Here is a 22,698-nt window from a genome sequence, read left to right on the forward strand (position 1 = left end):
TTTTTTAAGTGATTAAAAAAAAATATATATATTTTTTTTCTGTAAATGTCCCAAGTGAGATTTTCAGAGAGTTAAATTAAATGTTGAAGTAATATTTTGGTTGCATTTTAAGTTAATAAAATATAACTGGTTGTGTATAATAGGCACATAATATCTTAATATTGAAATTGCAGGCCCTTGAATTTGATCAAAAGTTTTATAAATATTGTATAACAGGTTAAGAGAATCAATGTCAGATCATATCGTAATGAAACATCTGATTTATACCCCTAATGTGCATTCGATATTCACTTCATTTTGTACGTTTTCATGTTGCAGTAGTGGTTTCCTATGTGTTTTGATTCCACAGCACTGCAGTGCCATTGTCTGGAGATGACTCAGGGTTGTGTTCGGCTGTCGTGAAAGGTGAAAACTGCAGAAATTCAGCCTTACCGTTCACTAGGCACTGCTTTCAGCGTATCCTCTCAAAGTTCTTACTCTTTTAATTAGTCAGAACTCAACTCAAATGTACCCGTAAAACATAAGCTGGCTGCTTTTGGATGTTCGTCTGTATTTCAGAACAATTTGTCCTGTGACTTTTCAACAAACCATCTGCTTTGGTGATAGACTACATTTTTACGATTGTCTGTGTTCCCTGTGTTGTGTCCTTAATGGCACTCTGTAGATATCCTTCAGAACCGTTCACAGCAGCTGTTCTCAAGCTGCACCGCTCGCTTTGCAGATGGAGCTCAGTGTTCCATCCCTGTCTTTGACATCACGCACCAGACGCCACTTTGTGATGAGCATGCCAAGAAAATGGTGAGAAACAGAAGACGTTTCATTGCGTAAAAAACTTTTGCTAGTGACTAATTTAACCTTGTGTCGTGTGCTAATGGTGCTTTACAGGACAATTTCCTTCGAGGTGATATCAGCCAGAGAACGTACCGCCACCACCAGCAGATTCAGCGGCACAGACCACTGAAGAAAGACAAGCCTCCAGCACTCACTAAGAAGCATAAGAAGAAAGGAAAGCGAGGAGCACCAAGGCGCCCTCAGAAACCCATTCCTCCCGCGCAGCCCCAGGGTAACCTGGGATTGCCTTCCATCTTGTGCCTGCCCACTCAGCCCTCTGGCATAAGGTGAGAGCCGAGTGTGTTTGAATGTGTGTATCCGTGTGTCTGTAAGTGTGCACTCATCATCTTTGTGTTTTGCAGGAGCCCTTTAACTCCTGATTTAAGTGCAGATGAATTTCCAGATGACATCACCAATGACATCAGCGACATTCCACATGACCTGGAGTTAAATCAGGAGGATTTCTCAGATGTTCTTCCTCGACTCCCGGATGACCTGCAGGACTTTGATCTTTTTGAAGGTAATAGTTTTAATGGTAAGATTTTTCAAAAGAAGTGTCCTATGTTCACCAAGGCTGCGTTTATTCGATCAAAAATACAGTAATATTGTGTCATATTTTTACAATTTAAAGTAGCCATTTTTTATTTCAATATATTTTAAAATATAATTTATTCTTGTGATGGAAAAGTTGAATTTTCAGCAGCCACTACCCCAGTCTTCAGTGTCACATGATATTTCAGAAATCATGTTGATTTGACGCTCAGGAAATTTCTTATTATCAATGGTGAAAACAGTTGTGCTGCTTAATATTTTTGTGGAAGCAATGCTAGTTTTTTTAGGATTTTTTGATGAATGGGAATAGGTAGCGTTGTACAATAAGGTTCCATTAGTTAATGTTAATTAATGTATTAACTAACATGAACAAACCATGCACAGTACATTTATTGCAGTATTTATTCATCTTTGTTAATATTAATGAAAATACAGTCGTTCATTGTTAGTTCATGTTAGTTCACAGCACATTAACTAATCTTAACAAGCGCAGCTTTTGATTTTAATAATGCATTAGTAAATATTTAAATTAACTAGATTAATAGATGCTGTATAAGTATCGTTCATGCATAGTTCATGTTAACTAAAGTAGTTAACTAATGAACCTTATTGTGAAGTGTTACCTGAATATCTTAATTGCCACTGCTTTTGATTATTTCAATGTGTCCTTTCTGGATAAAATACTTATTTTTAAGGCTCCATATTTTAAGATTTGACTGCAAACATAATAAATAAGATGTCTTTTGCTGTGGGGCTGCAGGAAACACTGGCATATAGTAAAAGTTTGACGTTGGAATTTTAAGAATTGATATCTAATTGGAAAATTTATATTTTTTACCCAGCCTTATATAATATCTGTTTTTATATTGTTTTCTGGTAATACTTACTTTCCTTGCTTCGTCGATCTGTTTACAGTAATTTGGTATTCTATAATTCATGTTTGTTTGTCATATAGGCAAGAATAGTGAGCTGTTGCCCACCTCTGAGGAAGCCGAAGAATTGGTTCGTGTTCTGCAGGCCATGGGCTCATACGCAGAATCCCTTGCATGTCTAAGCGGAATGGCTGAGCTTGGTCCCGTAGAAGCGATAGATTGTCGTAGCATGCCGGGGGGAGTCGTGGATCTACTGAGTGGACGACTATCTGCTGAGACTCTCTCCAGCCTGGAGCTGGACCCCAGTCTGCTCCCCACCTCTGAAGATGCTTTCCCCCCATCACCTCCATCACCACAACCCCCTCTCACTCCTCCATCCTCTGCGGGGCAACTCACAGACAGCACATACCCACCGAGACAACCTCATCTCCTAGCGAAGATGGATAACTCCAAAGTGAATCTGAGCAATCTGCCGTTTGGAAAGGACGAGGACATCTCTCATGGCTCCTGGGGCGTTCTCGCCCTCCCCCTCAACGACTCCTCACAATTTCACAGCCTTATTGCCTCGGATGGCCTGCTGATGTCCACAGCCCTCTCAACGCCAATGACCCCCGTGTCCTCGGCCCCCTGTCAGCCCAGTTCGGCCCTCTCCGCTTTGCCTCAGACTGTGCCGGTCACTCGCTCCACACCCACATCCTCGCCCTCCTCACAAACATCCCAAACCAAGCACCTTCTCCCCACACTGTTCAACCACTGTGGGATCCCAGCAGACTTGCAGCCGCACCACAGTACACCGGCGCCACCTATGGACCAGGCCTGAACTGCAGGCGGAACCAATTTGCTACAGTCACAGTGTTCAGGGAACATGTTGCAGGTGATTTTTTTCTCTCCCCCAAATGTCAGGGTCATTCTGTCCATCTTCTCAGTCCTCTGCATCGTTTTCCCTCAACAAGAAAGAACATCAAGCAATAAATTTCCTTGTCTGCTTAAAAATAGTTGCTTTTTTCGAAAAGCAAACATAGATGGATTTTAGCCATTAATATCACTTGTATCCTTAAATGCATATTTAATATATTTATAAAGTAGCAGTCTGCACAACTAGTTTTATTTAAAATGTGTGGTAACTGGTGAAAATGTGGTTCTTGCTTAGAGGTAATGGGCAAGTTTGTCAGTGGCAAACACAAGGGGAAAGGTGTCATGGTTGTATCACTATTTTGTCCCATGTAATGATTAAAAAACGTATTGTTTTGGCAGATGGTGTTTATGTGCTTTTAGTAGCCGTTAAACTATGGGGTCTTGCTCTGAGTGTAAGTGCCTGCCATAAAAGCTGTGTAACACCTTTATAATCAGTGTATTGCAAATCAACAAAATACACATTGCATTGTCACTAAGTAAAAATCTGTAAATGCACAAAATTTCACTCTTGAAAACATGAAAAGTTGCATTTACTCCCTGTTTTTGACAAGTAATTACCTTCTCACGTTACCGTAAAGTTACTTGAGGGTGTTAAACTTCGATTCTGAATGTTCAGTGTGCTCCTGTGTAAGGCCTTTAGCTGAAGTGATAGCAGTTGTGGGAAATAAATGGTGTAAAGCTATAGTTATCTTGTTATGGCTTTTAAAGAGAGTAGTTATGATGCCTTTACCCTCATGTCATGCCAAGTCTACATTTGCATTTTCCTGTTTATCTTTGTTGCAGATGCTTTTTTACCAAAAGTGGCTTTTAAGAAAGCCTCTTTTTATGTCCACATCAGAAAATATCTATATATCAGTATATCTAACTGACCAATATAATGAAATTGTGTTTGGGCAGTTAAGCTTTTAAAAAGAACAATGACGTATAACCTTAATTCGGTATCTTTATAAAACGGATAATGGTATAAAATTGTGGTTTGGTAGACTTGCCGTTGTACCAGATAATGCTGCTTTTACCAACAACAGGCATACTGACAGAAATCCTTGCACACCGAGGGTCGTCTCATATACTTTTTATACTTATTCACTGAATGTATCAAGTCAACGAAAAAGTTTATTATAACCTATTAAAATGGTATGGTCCTCTTCTTTGTTCAAGGTATTTTTATGTATTGACACGTTTACTTTTTGTTACTTAAGTGCTTGGATGTGGGTGTGGGTGTGTAGACAATGTGTAAGAGAAATTATATTTGTTTTATTTGAAATGTGTGAAATAAAACTGCTATGACCACGACTTTGTGTGCACTCATTATTTCAGTGTGCTGTCAACAGCAATTTGCGAGTTTTGTGTTGCAAAGAAGACACTGTGATAGCACTACAAGACTGCAATATCTGGATTAAACTAAAAAGTACCAGGCACAGAGATGATTCATAAGGTATAGGACCTTTGGCTGGCTTTCTAAACATTGTAATTGCAAACTAGGAGCTGTTAAATTGTAATATTTTAACAACTGATTTAACAGTGGACTTCTACGTTGTCGACGTGAATATTACTTGGAAAAAAGGCAGAGGGCGCCAAAGGAATTATAATGTGGTCTAGTCTTCTGCAATGAGCCCTGTTGAAAAAAACAGCATATGCTGGTTAGGTATGTTTTGACGCTGGGATGCTGGTTTAAGCTGGTCCTTTGCTGGTTTATGCTGGTCCTTTGCTGGTACCAGCAAAGGACCAGCATAAACCAGCAAAGGACCAGCCTGGACCAGCTCAAACCAGCATCCCAGCGTCAAAACATACCTAACCAGCATATGCTGTTTTTTTCAACAGGGAGAATATTAGAGATTGGGAATTTTGATTCATCCCAGTGACTCAAATCTTTTGTTAGTTAACAAAAAAGATGAGTTTGTTCTGTGTAGACTATATTATATCCTTTTATCAAATAAACAAATGTATTTTTGTCTGTTGAATGATGTCCTCAACCAATGCGTTAAAATGTGGACCGAAACGTACTTCGAATGAAATTCGAGAAATGACCACAAAGAAGAACTATTTTTGTTTCATTTGGTCGACTTTTAGAGTAGGCTACAAACGAGGTGCCGTGCTAGTTTCGTTCACGAACGAAATGTCCTTCATTCAGTTCCGAACGAGCTGACCTTGTTCAGTTCCGTTCCCATTCTCGTTCAGAGAACAACTAATCGTTCAGTCAAGGCCAAGGGGTGTATGTATTCGTTAAGCAGGTCAACCCGTCAATCTTGAGGCGTAGGGGCGAGCTTGTTTTAATGGGGCACGAGCCCCAGACAGTTAAATATTACTGATAAATATCATTATTATTATACATGATATCCATTACACCGACCTGAGAATAATTTCCCCTTGTATTTAAGCAATAATGCCCTGTTTAGAATCAGAGCTAAATGCAGGGGTCGCGAATGAATCACTCTTTTAATCATTCAAACGACTTGAAAAAGAAATCGTTCGCGATTCGGTTTGATTCATTGGGGTAGTTCATTCACGCAGCCGTTTCTCACACATAAGAAGAAAAAAAAAGGATTTATAACCATAAAAGTATATATAAAAAGATATATGGGGACACTTTTTGACCGACAGGGGGGCAGCAGGCTGTTAGTCTAGAAACGCTGTTAAAACGGTTCGTTCAAAACTACAGACTCGTTCACGAATGAAATGCTTCTAGTGTATATGACAAGTTGGAGTGAAATACACGATTCTGTCTGATATAGCAGAGATACGAAATGAGGTATTCTGTGTATCTTCCCACCGCTCGAAATTAGTAACATGAAACAAGCGTTTAAGGATGACGACGATACTGCTCATAATGCTAATGCTGATGCAAATCTATTTCCCTTCATCGCACCGCTAAGAGGGGCGCGAGGATGCTCCTCCGCGCGAGCCCGGGGCTCTGGCGTTACCTAGCAACGGCCCCCATACTGTACTCCCGCTCTAAGTGCCTGGCTGGCTGCCTTCAACTCCGGCGCTGTTTCTATTTCTGTTGTAGCGTTGCAGTCGCCGTCTGCTAAAACATTCATAGCACAGTCCTCTTAGCATGTGGCTTCTTCGGTAATGTTTCAGTTTGAAGCACTACCCTACCCAACGCGCCGCAGAGTGATACTGACAAATGGCGCGTCAAATGATGGGTGACAGACCAGTTAATCACGGGCTGCCGTCTCTGGGGACGCGCTGATTGAGTCTGATGTAATGGATGTTATTATGGCCAGTGACATGACAACTGCGACCTCATGCACAGACGTGTTTCCCACATAACAATTGTTAAAGCAGGTGGCGAGAAAATGTGGTAACGGCGGTTTCTCTCACGCTTTTGGCGAGGGGAACAAGCAGAGCTGAAGAGGGAGGGAGAGGACGGAGAGACTGGCAGAGGGAAATGGCAGTTGCATAAACTGTCACAGTGATGAGATTTTATCATTATGGCTCCAGATATGCCAGGGCTGCCGTTAGGCCATGACAAGGTTTAACGCCCCCATGATTCCACATGAACAGCTTCTACAAGCGCAATCGTGTGGAAGTATCAAAGTGGTCCAGTGCATAATGGTGCATTGCACGTATCTGTTAACGTCAAGGCCTCTTGACCTGCAGGCACCGAGGTAAACTGCTGGAGCGAACACATTTCACAATGCCTCAGAAAATGGATTGTCCTTAACACCCACACAGTTATTTCAGTCCAATAACCAAATGTTTTTTTTTTTAGCTGTTCATCAGCCTCTTCGTTGCTGTTGTTATAGGCTAGCCAAAGTGTGGGTTCACATCTTGTGAATTGCTAATATTTTGATGAGACCTCTTTTCAAAAACTGAGACCTGTAACCTTTTTAATAAGTTTAAAGGGATAATCCATCCATGAAACTTCTGTCATCATTTACTCACCCTCTCGTCGTTCCAAACCTGGACATTTTTAAAAAGCAGCTGCAAACTCGCTTGTTCAAACTTGCTTTTGTCTAATCTGTTCTTTTAATTGTTATGTCTATTTTTATTTTATTTTTTACAATTTTGATGTAAAGCACTTTGTGACACTTGCTCTTGAAAGGTGCTATAGAAATAAACATTACTTACTTACTTACTGTATGACCTTTTTTTTCTTCTGTGGAACATTAAAGAAGATATTTTGAAGAATGTTGGTAACCAGAAAGTTTCGGTACCCATTGACTTCCATTATATGGACAAAAATAGAATGAAAGTCGATGAGAACCAAAACTGTTTGGTTACCAACATTCTTCAGAGTATCTTCTTTTTAAGAGTCTATTAAACCATTGATATTAGTTGCTTTTTATATATGTGAGTGTTATGGATCACTGCAAATTGTGTCTAGTACACTATGAACAATGTGAACAGATGTATTTTGTGTATTTAGAGGCACTATGGATCTTTTTACAGCTGGGAACTGATTGCAAGAAGAATTGATTCTTCGATTCTGACGTGAAACAAGGGCCAACTCCCAAGGGTTGAAGTCTGCAGACGATTTATTCTATCCAACACTAATAGCACCCTAATATTCAACTAATTTGATGTCAGATCAGATATCAATTGTTCACCAGTTAAGTCAGTTCACTCTGTGTAGTCCCATTTTAACTTAACCCATCAGATTTTTGACACTAGTAGTAACTTTGTTTTTATAATTTAACTATTAATTTAATTGAAATATGTTAAATGTTTTCTACAAAATGCAGTATGTGTTACAAATAAGGGGAGGCTTAAAAATAAAGGTTCCAAAAGTGCGGTTTCACAGTGATGCCATAGAAAAAACATTTTGGGTTCCTCAAAGAACCTTTCAGTGAACAGTTTTTAAAAGGAACGTTTTTTTTTTCTGAGTGTGAAGAACACTGCTATAATCTAAATAATATTTTCCACTATAAAGAACCATTTGTGGAATGGAAAGTTTCCGTGGATTTCTGTGAAATTTGATTCTTAATGGAATCATATAGATGCCAATAAAGAAACTTTAATTTTAAGAGTGAATGAAATCATGCCTTCATGAACCAACATATTTTTTCTTTTTGTAATTTTATCAATGTCGGTTCAAGGTTTTTTATTTGTAGTGACACTAATGCCTAAAATTGCTTAAATCATTCTCTAGTAATGATGCATGATGTGTCACACAGAGAATTTTATTTTTGCTCAAGATTAAAAAAAGAATCATCTTCATTGATTCCAAATCCTGGAATCAGACAGCACCAGATCTATTAGCTATATGTAATCTTTTAGTCTTTTTACTGAATATGGTCTTTAAAAAGGCATGTCTGTATATCTAATCATAGCTTTTCTTTACGTCTTTAGAACAATCAAGTGTTAAATTGAATGGATGATCTGCCACAAACTGTCTCAAGTGCATCACCCGGATACAACAAGCTGGTAAATGGCACACTTTCTCTGAAACACACCTCAGAACAGACAGCACATTGTCCCTGTCCCTGCAGGGAATATCCACACGGATAGAGCATCCTGTTCCTACAATTTGATGCTGCCTTCACGTCCATCCAGCCCTTAAGCCATTATTTATCTGTGGCAAGTGCCATCCTGTGCCAACCTCAAGACTTATATAAAGTGGCCCTGGACAGGACCCTTTTTGTCCTGTGTGAATTAAATTAAACAGTTAAATTGCTATTGAACTGGGAAGTATAAGATTTCTACTTTGATCTGCTATGTACCTAATGCAAACCAGTAAACACGTACAGTTGACCCAGACGTCTGGAGATTCTTACCACCTTTAAAACAGCAAAGATTTGACCGGGAGGTTATTAACAAAGGATTTGCCTTTGTTTATCTATAATTAATGTGTAAGAGCCTTTCCCCATCTATTCCATCATCAAAGTAGTTCATTTTAAATGAGAGTGATTTAATTGTCACCATTGGAGAGCAGAAACAATTTAGGAACTCATTAATGGTTATTTGAAAGTACATTAATTTAGCTAATCTTATATAGGATGGGATTAGATCGCTAAGTATGGAACTGATGAAATGAAATAAGGAGCGTTTGACATCGGGCTGCAGGGGAAAATAAATTAAAAGGGATGGCAGGTTCTGAGAGCTCTCTGAAGAGACGAGCAGGTCACAGCAATAATGCTCTTTAAGCAGAGCAGGCTGACCTTCACAAACCCCTTCTTTTCATCTGAATCTGACATTTAGTGACAAGATAATATTCTCTCTGAATTTCACCAGCTTCCTTTTAGCACACACACACACAGACACACTCTTTTATAATTAGCTTCCTGCTGATAGAAGTTCAAGATATTGGTCCCCTGTGGAGAGTTAATGTGTTAATGTTTCTTAGGGAAGTTGTATCGAGGGATTCATTTAACGGTGAACTGCGTGGAGCCCCTGCAGCTTGTATATCTAACGTAACTCTCATGCAGCTTTCACATTGTCTCTTTCACACTTCACATCCACATTTCATTTTGTTCTGAAAGGTGAAGCAAATAAATGTCTGTATCAGATGCAAGTTGACTTTTGCAGTTATAACTTGGGAAATGCTTTACGGTACAATGTTTTGCATAGTCACTGGGGTACATGAAAAGGACAAACCTGCCCATTTGTAACAGAAAAAAAAGCTTTATTATTCAACTTAAGCGTTATAAATAATAAATCATGATAAATAAATGAAAGCTCACGTGACCTTTTACTAGGCCGACGTCTGTGTTTTTTTGTGGCACTTGTCTGTTTCATTAAATATGAATGAAGAGTAGGTTTTTTAAAATTCAGTTGTTATTATCTGAACAGTTATTAAGCATGTGGAAAAGTTACATACTGCAATGATGATTAAAAGCAGGCAAACTTTTTTCTTTTTTCTAAATGTAGCTTTCTCTGCACAGAAAATGTTCTTTCATAGAAATAGAATAGAATTCTCAGGGCATTTGAAGCAATCTAACACCTCCAAAGAGCAGCATTGGGCAGCAAACTGCCAGTCATCCACACAGCTGGGTCAAACCAGATCAAACTGCTTTATTTGTGGGGAAGACCTCTGCCAATAACAATGAGCACATCTGCGTCGAACATGGGCAAGTCCACCCATAGCTTTGATTCATTTGGACTTATTTTGTGATGATGGTTCTCAGGTGGATAATAGGCGTTAGTTTCCTTTCATAATAGACTTGTTACACATCACAACACATTTATTACAGTATTATAAACCACTCCAACTGCCATTCTAACATTCGTCAGAAGTAGAATAGAATGTATTGAGAGAAACACAATTAGAAATCTGTAAAAGCATTGAACGTTAACATAACATAACAAGGTACGAGATTTTTCCAGTCAAAAGTTCCACTGCAATTTATAATCTTATTGCTTCGGTTTTCAAACACAAGAGTTAAACAAAGCCATAACAATGTTGACAAGGTCTTATCTATAAAGAATATTAAAACAGATATACTACACATCCATTGTGCTCTTTTCTGTCTGCGTGTCTGATGGTTTTCCCCCCCACTTTATCCATCTTTCCCATCGCAATTCTCAAGTCATTCAGGTCAGGAAAATATTTGAACATTTCAACTAAGTTTAAACTTCTAAACTGAGAACAGCAGGAAACAATCATTGACAAAACATCATAGATAAAGTCGGAGCCAAATGTGAAATACTGTGAGAAAGCCTTATTCTTCCACAAACAGCTCATAAAAGCTTTAAAAGTGTCAAACTTTTTAAAAGCTTTTCAAACTAAACGTCTACGATGGTTGGTATTTTACATTTGGCTCCTTATATTTAAGGCTTATTCTTTGATGTGAGATAATCTGGCTCGATTATGAAATGATAGGTCATGCAATAGAAAAAAAAAAAAAACAAGAACAAAACCTGAGTCGCTTAATCCAAAAATGTGTTACATTTCCATAAATGCACAGCGCTCATTTCTTGAAGTCTAAAGACCACAGTAACTAATCTCTCGATGTGTTATTGTGAACCACAATAACCAATCCACTGATTAAAAAAAGCAAAACCAAATGGCTAACTCAGGTTATAGCCATTGGTTTCTTTAGAAACATCAGTTACCATGGATTATCAGTGAAAACTGACATAGCATTCTGATAATTATATTGATATTCTATTTTAAGATATACATAATATAGGCTAGCCCTCAAAACAAGTTTGGCTATTAGGCTAATATAAAAGAGATATACTGAATAGTTGTTAAATTGTGTTGAGTACTGTTATATTATCTGCAATTAGATGTTGAAAATGATTTCTCCTTTCATGCTGTTTGTGGTAAAAACATGCTAGATTGTGCAGAGGATTAGCATTAATCTAATATTTTATCCATATATAAATTGCTATAAGTATACTGTAGATTGTCCCTTTTACTCAATTTCAATTTCAGAGGAGGTAAATGGGCAAAACGTGTATACATATAGAAATCAGTTCATTTTAAACTCAAGCCCGTGAACCTCTCCGAATTAATTTTTCTCAGTTTGGGAGGCAGATGACCATCCATTCGTCCTCCGATTCCAACTCCACCCACCCCGACCCCTCCAGCCAACCTTTGCAGTTTCGGCGGCAGATCTGTCACTGATTGGCTGATGTGTTCAGCCCCGCCCACCAAGCCCAGCTTGGGAGCCAGTCTGTCCTCATTGAGGCTCAGCCCAGCACTGATTGGCTGAAGCCTCTCTTCTGCCACGCCCGGAGCCGAGCTGATTCGCTGGAGTTTGACGGGCAGGTCACCCAGATTGTAGGTGATCTCCGAACTCATGCGCAAAAGCTTGCGGGGCATTCCGTCCCGGATGGGGGCCTCCCGTCCCGTAAGCTTCTGAAGTTTGGCAGGCATTTTGGTGGTTGGCATGGGGGTTGTTATATTGATGGAGCCAGTTTCTGCATCACTCTGAAGTTCCAGACCTTCAAGAGTGCTGCTGCCCTCTGTCACCCCACCTGCGCTGTGGCACAGAGAGGGCGCCGTCAGAGGCGAGGACAGGAGCAAACTCTCCTCTTGTTCTTTAACGCTGTGTGGAGGTGTGGGAACCTCAAAAGTGCCATGAAACTGCGAATAGTCGACCTTGAAGAAACCCTCCTCCAGAGAAATTACCGGGAAGAATCGGTGACCCCACAGAACCTCATCCTCCGTGTACGATGTACGAGCCTGGCATGTCATACCTAGAACAATACAAGAAACAAATGAATTAAACAAAGTGCGAATGAAGGGGATGGTGCAGCTCATTAAGAAGAATCTTCATAAAGCTTTGTGCAATAGCAAATCTGTTTCAGAGGAGTGTACTGTGCAACAATGGTTGGGTGACTAAAACTAATAGATGCATTACTGACAGGGTGTGCGCGCGCACGCACACACACACGAGCGCATTTACTGTTGAGCAACACCCACGGGAACGTCTGTTCATGGTCCATTTGGTTGCATGAAAACAAGAGCTTTATCTGTGGGAAATTCATTAGATCTGTGTATCACCCACACCAGCGAACATCCCTCCTTAATTAAAGCATGCAAATCCTCAACTATAAAGAGCTCATTTTATGAACCCCCTAACAAGCAAACAGATTTGCAACACGGCGTTCTACATCAGTCAATAGCAAGGAATCTAAGATAAGACAATTGCCGACTGAAAAGCAACACCACGCTTGACGCGGAGTACTCTTGATGACACAAGAAAGGCGCGTTTTTCTTCCATCTGCAATTGCGAAGACGGTTCCTTGAAAACCAGCATCCGTATCTCCATGTCTCCATGCAGGAGTGTGGTTCTGTGTCTACCTCTGTGCCTCAGTGCAGTAGGGGCCAGAAGAGAGGAGATTTGAGATGTTTGCAGGAGAGATACTGCTGAGGACTTTGTTCTATGCAGGGATTTGAGCAGCTGGATGAAGGTGCTTAGAAATCGTTGGGACTGCTGTGTCGTTCTACTGACAGAAGGAAACAGACGTGGTCTAAAAAGAGACGGTCGGCGAGTGCACATTATAATAAATCTCAGACCTAAATATAAAAACCCAGCAAGACAAAACATACATTATACATTTTTGAAACTCAAGAACGTTCTTCTTTTCTCACGTTGCCGCCTACGACCATCGCACACCTACACACTCTCACACACACACAAACACAGGCATGGTTATCCTCCCTTACTACAGTAAAAAAAAAAATCCCTGCTTTTCGAGCTGACAAATCCTGGGCTTAGCAGTATAACACAATATTATTCATCTTATGAAATATTTAACAGGCTTTCTGCTGTTTGCTGGGAGAGGGGAAGGTAAGGTCTCTGCCAGAGTTAAAATCCGGTCTGGCTCCCCGCGATTTTGGCTTTCATAATCATTCCATATTCTTCCATTACGACAAATTTCATTTCTGCGTTTGGGAGGAACGTTCGCGCACATTAGCTTCCACCAGAAAAAAAATGGTACCGCTACACTCCAACATCTGACAGTTATGAGAACAATTTATATTTCCAAGAGGGATAATCTGTTTCTATGGTGAAGTGTTCGGTTCCATTGCCACAGAGGTGCTCTGCCTGACCTGTTTCTGTCATCTCTGTCATTGCTCCCTCTCCGTCATTTTGCCCTACTCGCTCCACATTCCCTCCTGTCCATTTTAGAGTCTCTTCCAAACACACCTATAGCACTAACCATCATTATCACGACTTCCTCTCCATCCCCATCTCACACTCTCCCTTTCTCTCTTGTTGTCTCTCTCTCTGTGGTGTGAGATAACAGTAAACTCTACTATCTGGCTGCTCTGAACAGTAATTGACCATGCAGCTGGGCCCAATTCTCTCCTGTATCTCGCTGACACACAGTGTGTGGTCCTGAGGGGATGAAGCAGTGCCTCCCTTTTGATTTACTGAGGCCCCTTGGGATGGTTGCACCGAGCTGCCCTGTTTACTCGCACTGCTGAAAGCACAAGAAATAAAACTGGAATTCTCAAACCACAAGCCAAGATCTAAAAATAAAAAGTCAATGAATAATGCCAATACATTTTTCTTCCAAGCATAAATGGTTAATATTCCATGCTTCTCACTATGTACTAAGACACTGTAATTGAATCTAGCCCAGTGTTATTTTAGTATAATTTATTTTAGTATCATTACTATTATATTTGGCTTTTTTTTACTATTATATATGTACTATATATACTATTATATATGTTTTTATTAATAGTTTGATTTATTTTTGTATTTTTATATATTTCTTTTTCATTTTAATTGTAGTTAACGTTTTGGTAATTTTGTTGTTTTTTTTTTGGTAATTTTTAAAAAATATGTCTATATAATTTTTATTATTTTTTATTCCAGTTTTAGTTAATTTAGTACATAAATAAAACTAAATGAAAATGAGTTTCTTGGGCAACTAGCCGAAATTAAACAGGTTTTTAGAAAATATTTTATTTTAAGTTAATGTTTTTTTTTTTTAAAGGAACAAAAAAGGTTTTAGTTTTAAATAACTATTTCTATGGTCTAACTACTTCTACATGGTCTAACCACCATTATGTTGACCTGGACAATTTAGTGACAATAACTGCCTAATCAGGCATCTGATAAAATGTAACAAAAAAAAAGCACTCACAGATGCTACAATCATTCAGTAAATAATACTCTTCAATAGGATTTATCTTAATTACATCATATTTAAATGTTCAAACTGTTCTGTCACACAGAGGCTTAAAGAGAAGTATACAGATTGCATTTAATCGAAATTGTTTGGCACCACAATCTTAGCATCAGGCTAATCTGTGTCATGCTCTTTTGTCAAAACACAAACAATCTTGAATCTCATTATATTTTTTTGTGTAGATGCGTTGGGAAACTAGTTTGGGGGAAAAGCCATGAAGTTTGAAATTGAAAACTGGAGAAAGAACCCTTTAAGATGTAATTTGCATGACAGGGAGAAGTGACTGGAAGCTCTCCACACTGCAAAAAAATAAAATAAATAAAAAAAATCATATATTTGTTTTATTCACCAAAATATCTATACTTAAAACAAGAAACATTTATTTGAGAACTAAAATCTGCATAAGGTATTCAAACTTAAAGGAATGTATTTTGAACATATTTTATCTAGAAAAATAACTCTGATCTACTTCTGAGTGATATTTCAACAAGTTTTTGACAACTTTTTCCAAGCAGTGACCATTATAGATAACTGAACATTCTTGTTTGAGGAAATTTGTAATAAAAAAAAATATAAAAAACCCTCTGAGATGCAGTCTTTTGTTGTGGTCTTGTATCAAACAATGCTTTAATCATAAATCTAGTTTTATAGTCTTAATTCATCATGTCATTACCAGCATTTCTGCAGCTCAGCTGGTAGAACAATGTTACAATGCTGAGGTCAAATGTTTGATTCCCTGGAAACACATCAACTGATAAAATATATCTCAAAAGTGCTTTTGTTTAAGATTATATATCTTTAAGAATTTACATCTCAAGGTTATTACATCATTTGAAGATGCAAATTACAAAGGACTGAATGACAAACACTATAAATGTAATGCAGGTTTTTTTTAACTAAAATTACTTAATATTCAAAACATTATTATTTCTTGTGGCTATAATCATGTTAGTTTCAAGTAATTTTTCTTAACACATTCTGTTTTTGCTCAGCATCAGGAATATTTTTGCTATATTTCAGAGACACATTTTTGCAGTGTTATGTGAAAAGCTGTAAATAATTTGAGAGATGTGAATGCTGGCACAGCTGTCATATTTATCTCTGAGGGCAATGGATGGCTCAGGGCTGTTCCGCTGAGACTCCTTGGCCTTGAAGTCGCTGCCTCTCTGCTTGAAGGAAATTAATGTATTAATGTCTAAATCTTCCTCCTGCCACATTGTGAGAATCATATAGAGGAGACTGGGATTGGTTGTCACACTTGTTACTCCAGAGTCCATTTCTGTATAGGAAAGCGCCTTACATTTTCAGCTACAAAAAGGCTATTTCCTCCGCGATTGTCCAAGAAGAAAGATACAGTTCGCTGAACACACTTTTAGTGACAACATGCTCTAATAGCAGTGCTGGGGTACAAAAATGTGTAAAAATTGTACCTTTAGGTATATAACAGTTTGTCGTTGTGGGAGTATCCTTAAAGGCACATCTTTGTACCTTTTTATCCCTAAAAGTAACGTAATTGTATATTTTACTACTCATATGCATCTTTTAGGGGTAGATAAGTTACAAAGTTGTCCTTTTAAGGGTACTGCATCAGTGATACGCTGTTGCACCTCTATAATTTTTGCACATTTTTTTCAGATGTATCATACCTGCCATTTAAAAGCCTATTACTGTCTATTTAATGGCTCTTCAGCTAAATGTAGAAAATACAACAATTCATGAAACATCAAAAATATAATAGGTAACACACTATTAAAACTATCAAGCCATTGTTTTTGCCAGCAGATTGAATTGTAATTGGAATATTTTTAAACACAGAGCATATTTGACAAGCTGCTGACCTGATGCTCACGAAAAAAAAAATCATTTTGGTTTAAACCTACTTTGATTACATAGATGACCTTTTATCTTAATTTATGCCCCTGTAGTTTTATGTTGTGTCCTTTTACAGAAATGCAGCTATTACAGAAATTTGAAATAGTCATTTTAGTTTGACTCCAAATAAAGGAATAGTTCACCCAAAAATGAACATTTCCCAAATAAAAGTAGTGACCCTCAGGCCACCCAAGATATAGATTATTTTGTTTCTTCAATGGAACTCATTTGGAGAAATCTGAAACCAACATATAAAAACAATTGCCCTACTGAGACGTAGCCCTTGTGACAACTAGCCCCGGTATCCTTTATGTGAAATATGAGCTTTCATATACAGAGACGTGTCTAAACAAAGACTTTAATCCTGAAGATTAGAACTGAAGGACACAAGAACGCCCACACACATACACACGTGCATAACAAATTTCTGCTGCATTCCCACATGCACGTCATAAACCTAGCCATAATTACAGGACATAATTAAAAATGTCTAATGAATTATTTGATAAGCAGTAATTAGTATTTGATTTGTGAGGCTGATAAACACAAGTTTCGTCTCCATACTTCAAACAGCCGGTGAGACTTTACTGTATGGAGACCGCTTTAGAAGGGGCCGATTTAGTTGCTATGGAAACTGATTCACAATGGGGAGAACAGAGTGCTGACTAACTGTACATAATTCTGCTTTTTTTTCTTTTCTTTTCTTTTTTTACCCACAAAGCCCTTCACTTTCTGCAGGTGGAATATTCAGATGTGCCATCAATAAGGAAGACCAGACAGCATATATATGATTTTCTTGATTATGTTAATTAAATCGAACCATGGAAAATGCGATTCTGAATCTAATTGAATATGTGCATACAACATGTATGCTGCAGAGATTTTCCGCTGTTGCTTGTTCGAATGCTGTTTCTTACTGTAAGTGTGTGCTGTCTTGTATATGTACGGATCGATGAGTTTGAAGCTGCAGGGTGAGAAAATAAAGGTGAGCTGTGATTTGATTGACAGGTGGCTTAATCTCTAAGCATGCCAGACTACGGAACCATGAGGCAGAGAGCAAAATGAAAGACTAACTTTGTGTATCATCTCTTACATAACACGTGTCTATCTCTCTCTCGCTTTCCATCTTTGCTGCACACCAACATTCATTCATTTTTTTAATCATAAAAAGCCGACTTGCACCAGCAAACTTGCTTCTGCAGACTGACTCACACACGCACTGAACCACACATGTGTAAGCACATCACCCAAACATCTTAACCCTACACAAATATTCTACTATTGCGCAAAAAAATAACCCACATTAGAAAATCATTGAAAGCATAGGGATTTAGAAACTTGACTGCATAGCACTGGTTTGTAAATAATGTGTATGATTAAATCAAAAGGAACATTTGCGTAAAACCTTTTTTTTCTATTTCTCTAAAACATCTGAACATGTTAAAGGGGTCATATGATGCTGCTAAAAAGAACATTATTTTATGGTGGGAATTTACTATGAAGGATTTGGTGTATAATTTAAATTAAATTTCAGCATTCAGATACAGGTTTCTGCCAATTTTTTGACATCTCAGCATATTCTCTTTGTGTGTGTTATTAAAACTCACCGGTGGTCTCCACGATCCCCTCTAAGATTACCACAATCTCAAATTGCTCTGTTTGCATGGACCTGAGCGAGAGGTCGTAGAATGGGCTCTTGGAGTCGATCACATGGCAGATCGTTAGAGGGGACACTAAGAAAAGCTGGTCGGCTCCGGTACTGAAACCTACGTCCAGCTCAAGTTGATCCAGAGGCAAAAACTCGCCTTCAGGAGTCTGGCGGGACTGCAGGGAAAGGTAGAGAAAGAGAAATATTTAGGATGAAACGGGGAGATGATGGAGTGTGAGTCAGAGAGAAAGACCAGGTCTAACGCATCTACAGTGATCCAAAAGGGACTGTTGCATCCAAGACTCATGGAGGGGATCAATACTTTATCCACTGTAGGTGAACAAATCAAATTACAGGTCTTTCTCATTTGTCTAGGCTTGAGGTAATGATAGGTTATCGAATGAACCTTAGCTTGAACCCATTAATATTATATTCACACGTTATGTTTGAAATTCATTTATGTATAGGCTATTTTTAACTGCGAGATCTCCTAATGTAACCCGCACATAATGTGTTATATGTTTCATTTCCTCTCTCTCTCTCCTTTTTCTCCCTTTCTTTTCTTTTTTTTTTGGTTCCAGTCGTATACTCACTTTGAGTAGTTTGCAGCGTATTTGCGCGGAGACCATATGGCTGTTCCGCAGGTTCCCCACCCGGAACATCAGGGTCAGCTTGCCGTCACGCATGGAAATAGCCGCGTGCTCGCTGAACATCAGCGTCTCTGCGCGTTTCTTCGGCTGGGACATCTTGATGAACATGCAACCGATCAGAAAAGCGTCTACTATAGAGCCCAAGATGGACTGGAAGAGAAAGAGAATGATGCCTTCCGGACACTTGTCTGTAATGTAGCGGTAACCGTATCCGATAGTAGCCTCAGTTTCGATGAAGAACAGAAAAGCGGAGGGAAAGTTGTGCACATTGGCCACGCACGGTGTGTACTTGTCATCGTGGGCCTGGTTCAGGTCTCCACGTATAAAGGCAATGACCCACCACATTGAAGCCATGAAGAGCCACGCCACCGTGTAGGTAAGGATGAAGATGAATAGATTCCAGCGCCATTTGAGGTCCACAAGCGTGGTGAACAGGTCCGACAGGTACCGGCTGGTTTCTCCTCCCAGGTTCCCGTGCTGGACGTTACAGCGGCCGTTCTTGTCCACAAAGCGCTGGCGTTTCCTTTTCTTCTCGGGGGCCGCCTGGTTGAACCCGCCGCCGCTGGCCGAAGTGGTCACCACTTGATAATCATCCCCAAATTTTTTCCGCAACGCTGACATCCTTCACGGCTAAAGTTGTCCCAGATATACGAGAATGCTTTGCGTGCTTGTTCCTGACAAAATGTTTTCGGTTTTCTTCACACTTCAGGTACACCAGTCTCCCGCATTTCTGGGCAGATCATTTAAAAAAAAAAGTTATTTTTAGGACTTACCGCTGTCAATAGCAGCTCGTTGATCTTGGGATGGAGCGATGCAGATCTCCTTGTCTTCTCCAAACCCGCATAACTAGTAAAAAAAAGACTCACTCAGCCAAGGCTGTAAAGTGTGGAGAAATATGGATGCGAGTAATTTGTAATCTCAGATTGGTTTGGCGCAGTCTAGCATTTGGTGCGTGGTACCCTCCTCCTCCTCCACCTTCATCCACTCCTGTTTCCCCAGGTGTATTACACCAAATTTGATAAGATGGTAGTTGGTTGACGCCCTAAGGATCCTATCCAAGTTTAACTCACCGCCTCTGCTGATCCTGGCGGCTGGAAAGCTTTGTTATCTGATTCTGTTCGTCTTCACTGTTCTCGGTGCGCCTCCAGCTCTCAAACTCCATCTCCAGCCCCGACAAATAAGAGAAACTTCTCTGAGAGGGTGGTGGAGATGGGAAGTGGGGGAGGGATGAACACGTGTTCTTGTGTTGGATACATATTTTTTGCTACGTTTGTAATATGCTTCTCTGAACAGTGCTGCATACAACGTGATCTCTGCAAGATGTGTTTGTTTACAGCCAATATGCAGGATGCGAATTAGAGGAGGGTTGGGGTTTGGGGGGACTCCCCTAATTAATTAATGCCCCAATGGAACTCAAAATGGAAAGTTAAATATCAGTTACATTTTCAGATGTTAGTAATCACAAGTTTCGAATTCGAATTAGTGGCTAAATACATGCTTGCAAACACAATTTGCATTCACGTGAGGAAATAACCATAGCAACAGCAGCTGCTTGAGCACATTTGTACACTGACAAAATTTACATAGCCTATCACAAAAAAAGGTGCTCTTTTTTTCCAAAGGTCTTTGGATTTTTCCAAAATACATTTTTCGCGTAAGCAATTGAGTCCAGAAATTACAACTACCATCAGCTCATCCTAGAAACAAGACAATGCATGAAGCATTAATTCAAGATTTAAAAGGACAGAATTTAAAGGGATAGTTCACCTAAAAATAAAAAAATTGATGTTTATCTGCTTACCCCCAGGGCATCCAAGATGTAGGTGACTTTGTTTCTTCAGTAGAACACAAACGAAGATTTTTAACTCAAACCGTTGCAGTCTGTCAGTCTTATAATGTAAGTGAATGGGAATCACGGCTTTGAGAGTAAAAAAAAACATACACAAACAAAACCAAATTAAACCCTGCGGCTCGTGACAATACATTGATGTGTAAAGGCACAAAACAATCGGTCTATGCAAGAAACTGAACAGCATTTATATCGTTTTTTTTTAACCTCTGATGCACTGCAAATGTCTGAACTGTCCTGAGCGCGTCCTCGACAGCCGCGTGAAGCGTCTTCTTCTTGCTTTACGGCGGATCGCATACTTATAAGTGCATTACAGTCATATAATGGAGGTGAATGGGAATCACGGCTTTGAGAGTCAAAAAGACATACAAAACCAAATTAAACCCTGCGGCTCGTGACGATACATTGATGTGTAAAGACACTAAACGATCGGTCTGTGCAAGAAACTGAACAGTATTTATATCGTTTTTTTACCTCCGATTCATGCAATGTCGCAATGCATTACCATTGACACTCCTAATTGAGATTGTAGATAGTGTCAATGGTCCATTTGAGAGATAGGTGGCGGTAATGCACTTATAAGTCTGCGATCCGCCGTAAAGCAAGAAGACGACGACGACGCATCATGCACCGGCTGTCGAGGACGGCGCTCAGGACACGCTCAGAACAGTTCAGACATTGCAGTGCATCAGAGGTAAAAAACGATATTGCACAGACCGATCGTTTCGTGTCTTTACACATCAATGTATCGTCACGAGCCGCAGGGTTTAATTTGGTTTTGTTTGTGTATGTTTTTTTGACTCTCAAAGCCGTGATTCCCATTCACCTCCATTATAAGACTGACAGACTGCAACGGTTTGAGTTAAAAATCTTCGTTTGTGTTCTACTGAAGAAACAAAGTCACCTACATCTTGGATGCCCTGGGGGTAAGCAGATAAACATAAAATGTTCATTTTTGGGTGAACTATCCATTTAAAAACGTAAACAGACATGCGCACTTTGAATGAGCCGTCAGGGCAGGTAAAGGTGTTCCATAGCAAAATAGTAACAGGCAAACATATTGTACAGTTTACAGATGATTTAGTTTTATGTTTTAATTTATTTTCTAACAAAAACACTTTTTAAAGTCGTTTGATCTTGCACTGATATTTCTGACAGAAATTTCTGTAAACAGTCAACCACCCTGAAGGTCATCTAATATTTTTCACCAATGTACAATTTATCAGAAAATAATTCATGTCCAGCCTTTAATATATTTGGCCCTTTATGTGTCAAAATGATGGATGAAGAAGATACAGGTGATGAATATACTGTCACATCAGTGTCAGACAGAGCAGAGGGAATAAGCTTTCTTTAACAAAAGACATTCTTCATTTGATTAAGCTTCTAAAGCAAACTGTTATGACCAGGGCTTATTTATGACCCAGCTATACGTCATTTTCTGACACTATCTTAAAGAAAAACACTCACTGTACTTCTCTCCAAAACTGTATTTGACATCTGTGTGTCCTTTTCCAACTCTGAGATTTTCCATCTCTTCCCATTTCAAGCCAGGCAGGGTGCTGGAAGATAAGGACACAATTAGTGTGTTATTTTGGAGTCATGCAAATGACTCCCAGTCTATAATGGACTGACTCTGCTGCTCTGGAAGTGTCAGCACTATCCACAATGGAAGACTGTGACAAACGTCATCAGGTACACTCTTACAAATAAAGATGAGATTTTCACAGCGATGTCACACACTCTTAAATAAAGGTTCCAAAAGGGGGTTTTCACAGCAATGCCATTGAAGAACCTTCTAGTGAACAGTATTTAGAAGAAACTTTTTTTTTCTTACTGTGAAAAACATTTAAAAAATCTAAATGACCTTTTTCCTTTGTGTAATGGAAAGTTTCCATGGATTTTAAAGGTTCTTCAGGAAACCATCAATGCCAATAAAGAACCTTTATTTTTAAGAGGGTAGATAGA

General features: G+C 39.1%; 2 protein-coding genes across 2 annotated transcripts in view; one reads left to right on the forward strand and one right to left on the reverse strand.

Annotated features, from left to right (window-relative positions):
• LOC107660084 (INO80 complex subunit D-B-like) overlaps positions 1-4,457 on the forward strand; it is a 9,772-nt gene extending 5,315 nt beyond the window's left edge. The window contains 6 exon segments of the mRNA XM_016449301.1: positions 350-456; positions 665-798; positions 886-1,118; positions 1,194-1,351; positions 2,339-2,986; positions 2,989-4,457. Of these exon segments, the coding sequence (XP_016304787.1) occupies positions 350-456; positions 665-798; positions 886-1,118; positions 1,194-1,351; positions 2,339-2,986; positions 2,989-3,227 (1,519 nt within the window). The 3' untranslated portion in view covers positions 3,228-4,457.
• Positions 4,458-9,818: 5,361 nt separating this feature from the next.
• LOC107660091 (G protein-activated inward rectifier potassium channel 1-like) lies at positions 9,819-22,286 on the reverse strand. Its single transcript, XM_016449312.1, has 4 exons — positions 22,201-22,286; positions 18,825-19,727; positions 18,191-18,407; positions 9,819-12,260 (listed from the first exon to the last, which is right to left on the reverse strand). The coding sequence occupies exons 2-4, from the start codon at positions 19,500-19,502 to the stop codon at positions 11,536-11,538; spliced, it is 1,620 nt and encodes a 539-aa protein (XP_016304798.1). The 5' UTR covers positions 19,503-19,727; positions 22,201-22,286; the 3' UTR covers positions 9,819-11,535.
• Between the last annotated feature and the right edge of the window lie 412 nt (positions 22,287-22,698).

This window comes from Sinocyclocheilus anshuiensis, unplaced genomic scaffold (assembly GCF_001515605.1).
Source record: "Sinocyclocheilus anshuiensis isolate Anshui unplaced genomic scaffold, SAMN03320099.WGS_v1.1 scaffold55, whole genome shotgun sequence".
NCBI classification, from domain to species: Eukaryota; Metazoa; Chordata; class Actinopteri; order Cypriniformes; family Cyprinidae; genus Sinocyclocheilus; species Sinocyclocheilus anshuiensis.

Excerpts from the sequence above, each read along its gene's own strand:
- LOC107660091 (XM_016449312.1), bottom strand. The coding sequence starts at position 19,502 with ATGTCAGCGTTGCGGAAAAAATTTGGGGATGATTATCAAGTGGTGACC. Across the intron at positions 18,408-18,824 it reads TACGCTGCAAACTACTCAAA|TCCCGCCAGACTCCTGAAGG; the intron begins GTGAGTATACGA and ends CTTTCCCTGCAG. Across the intron at positions 12,261-18,190 it reads GGGGATCGTGGAGACCACCG|GTATGACATGCCAGGCTCGT; the intron begins GTGAGTTTTAAT and ends GTATTGTTCTAG.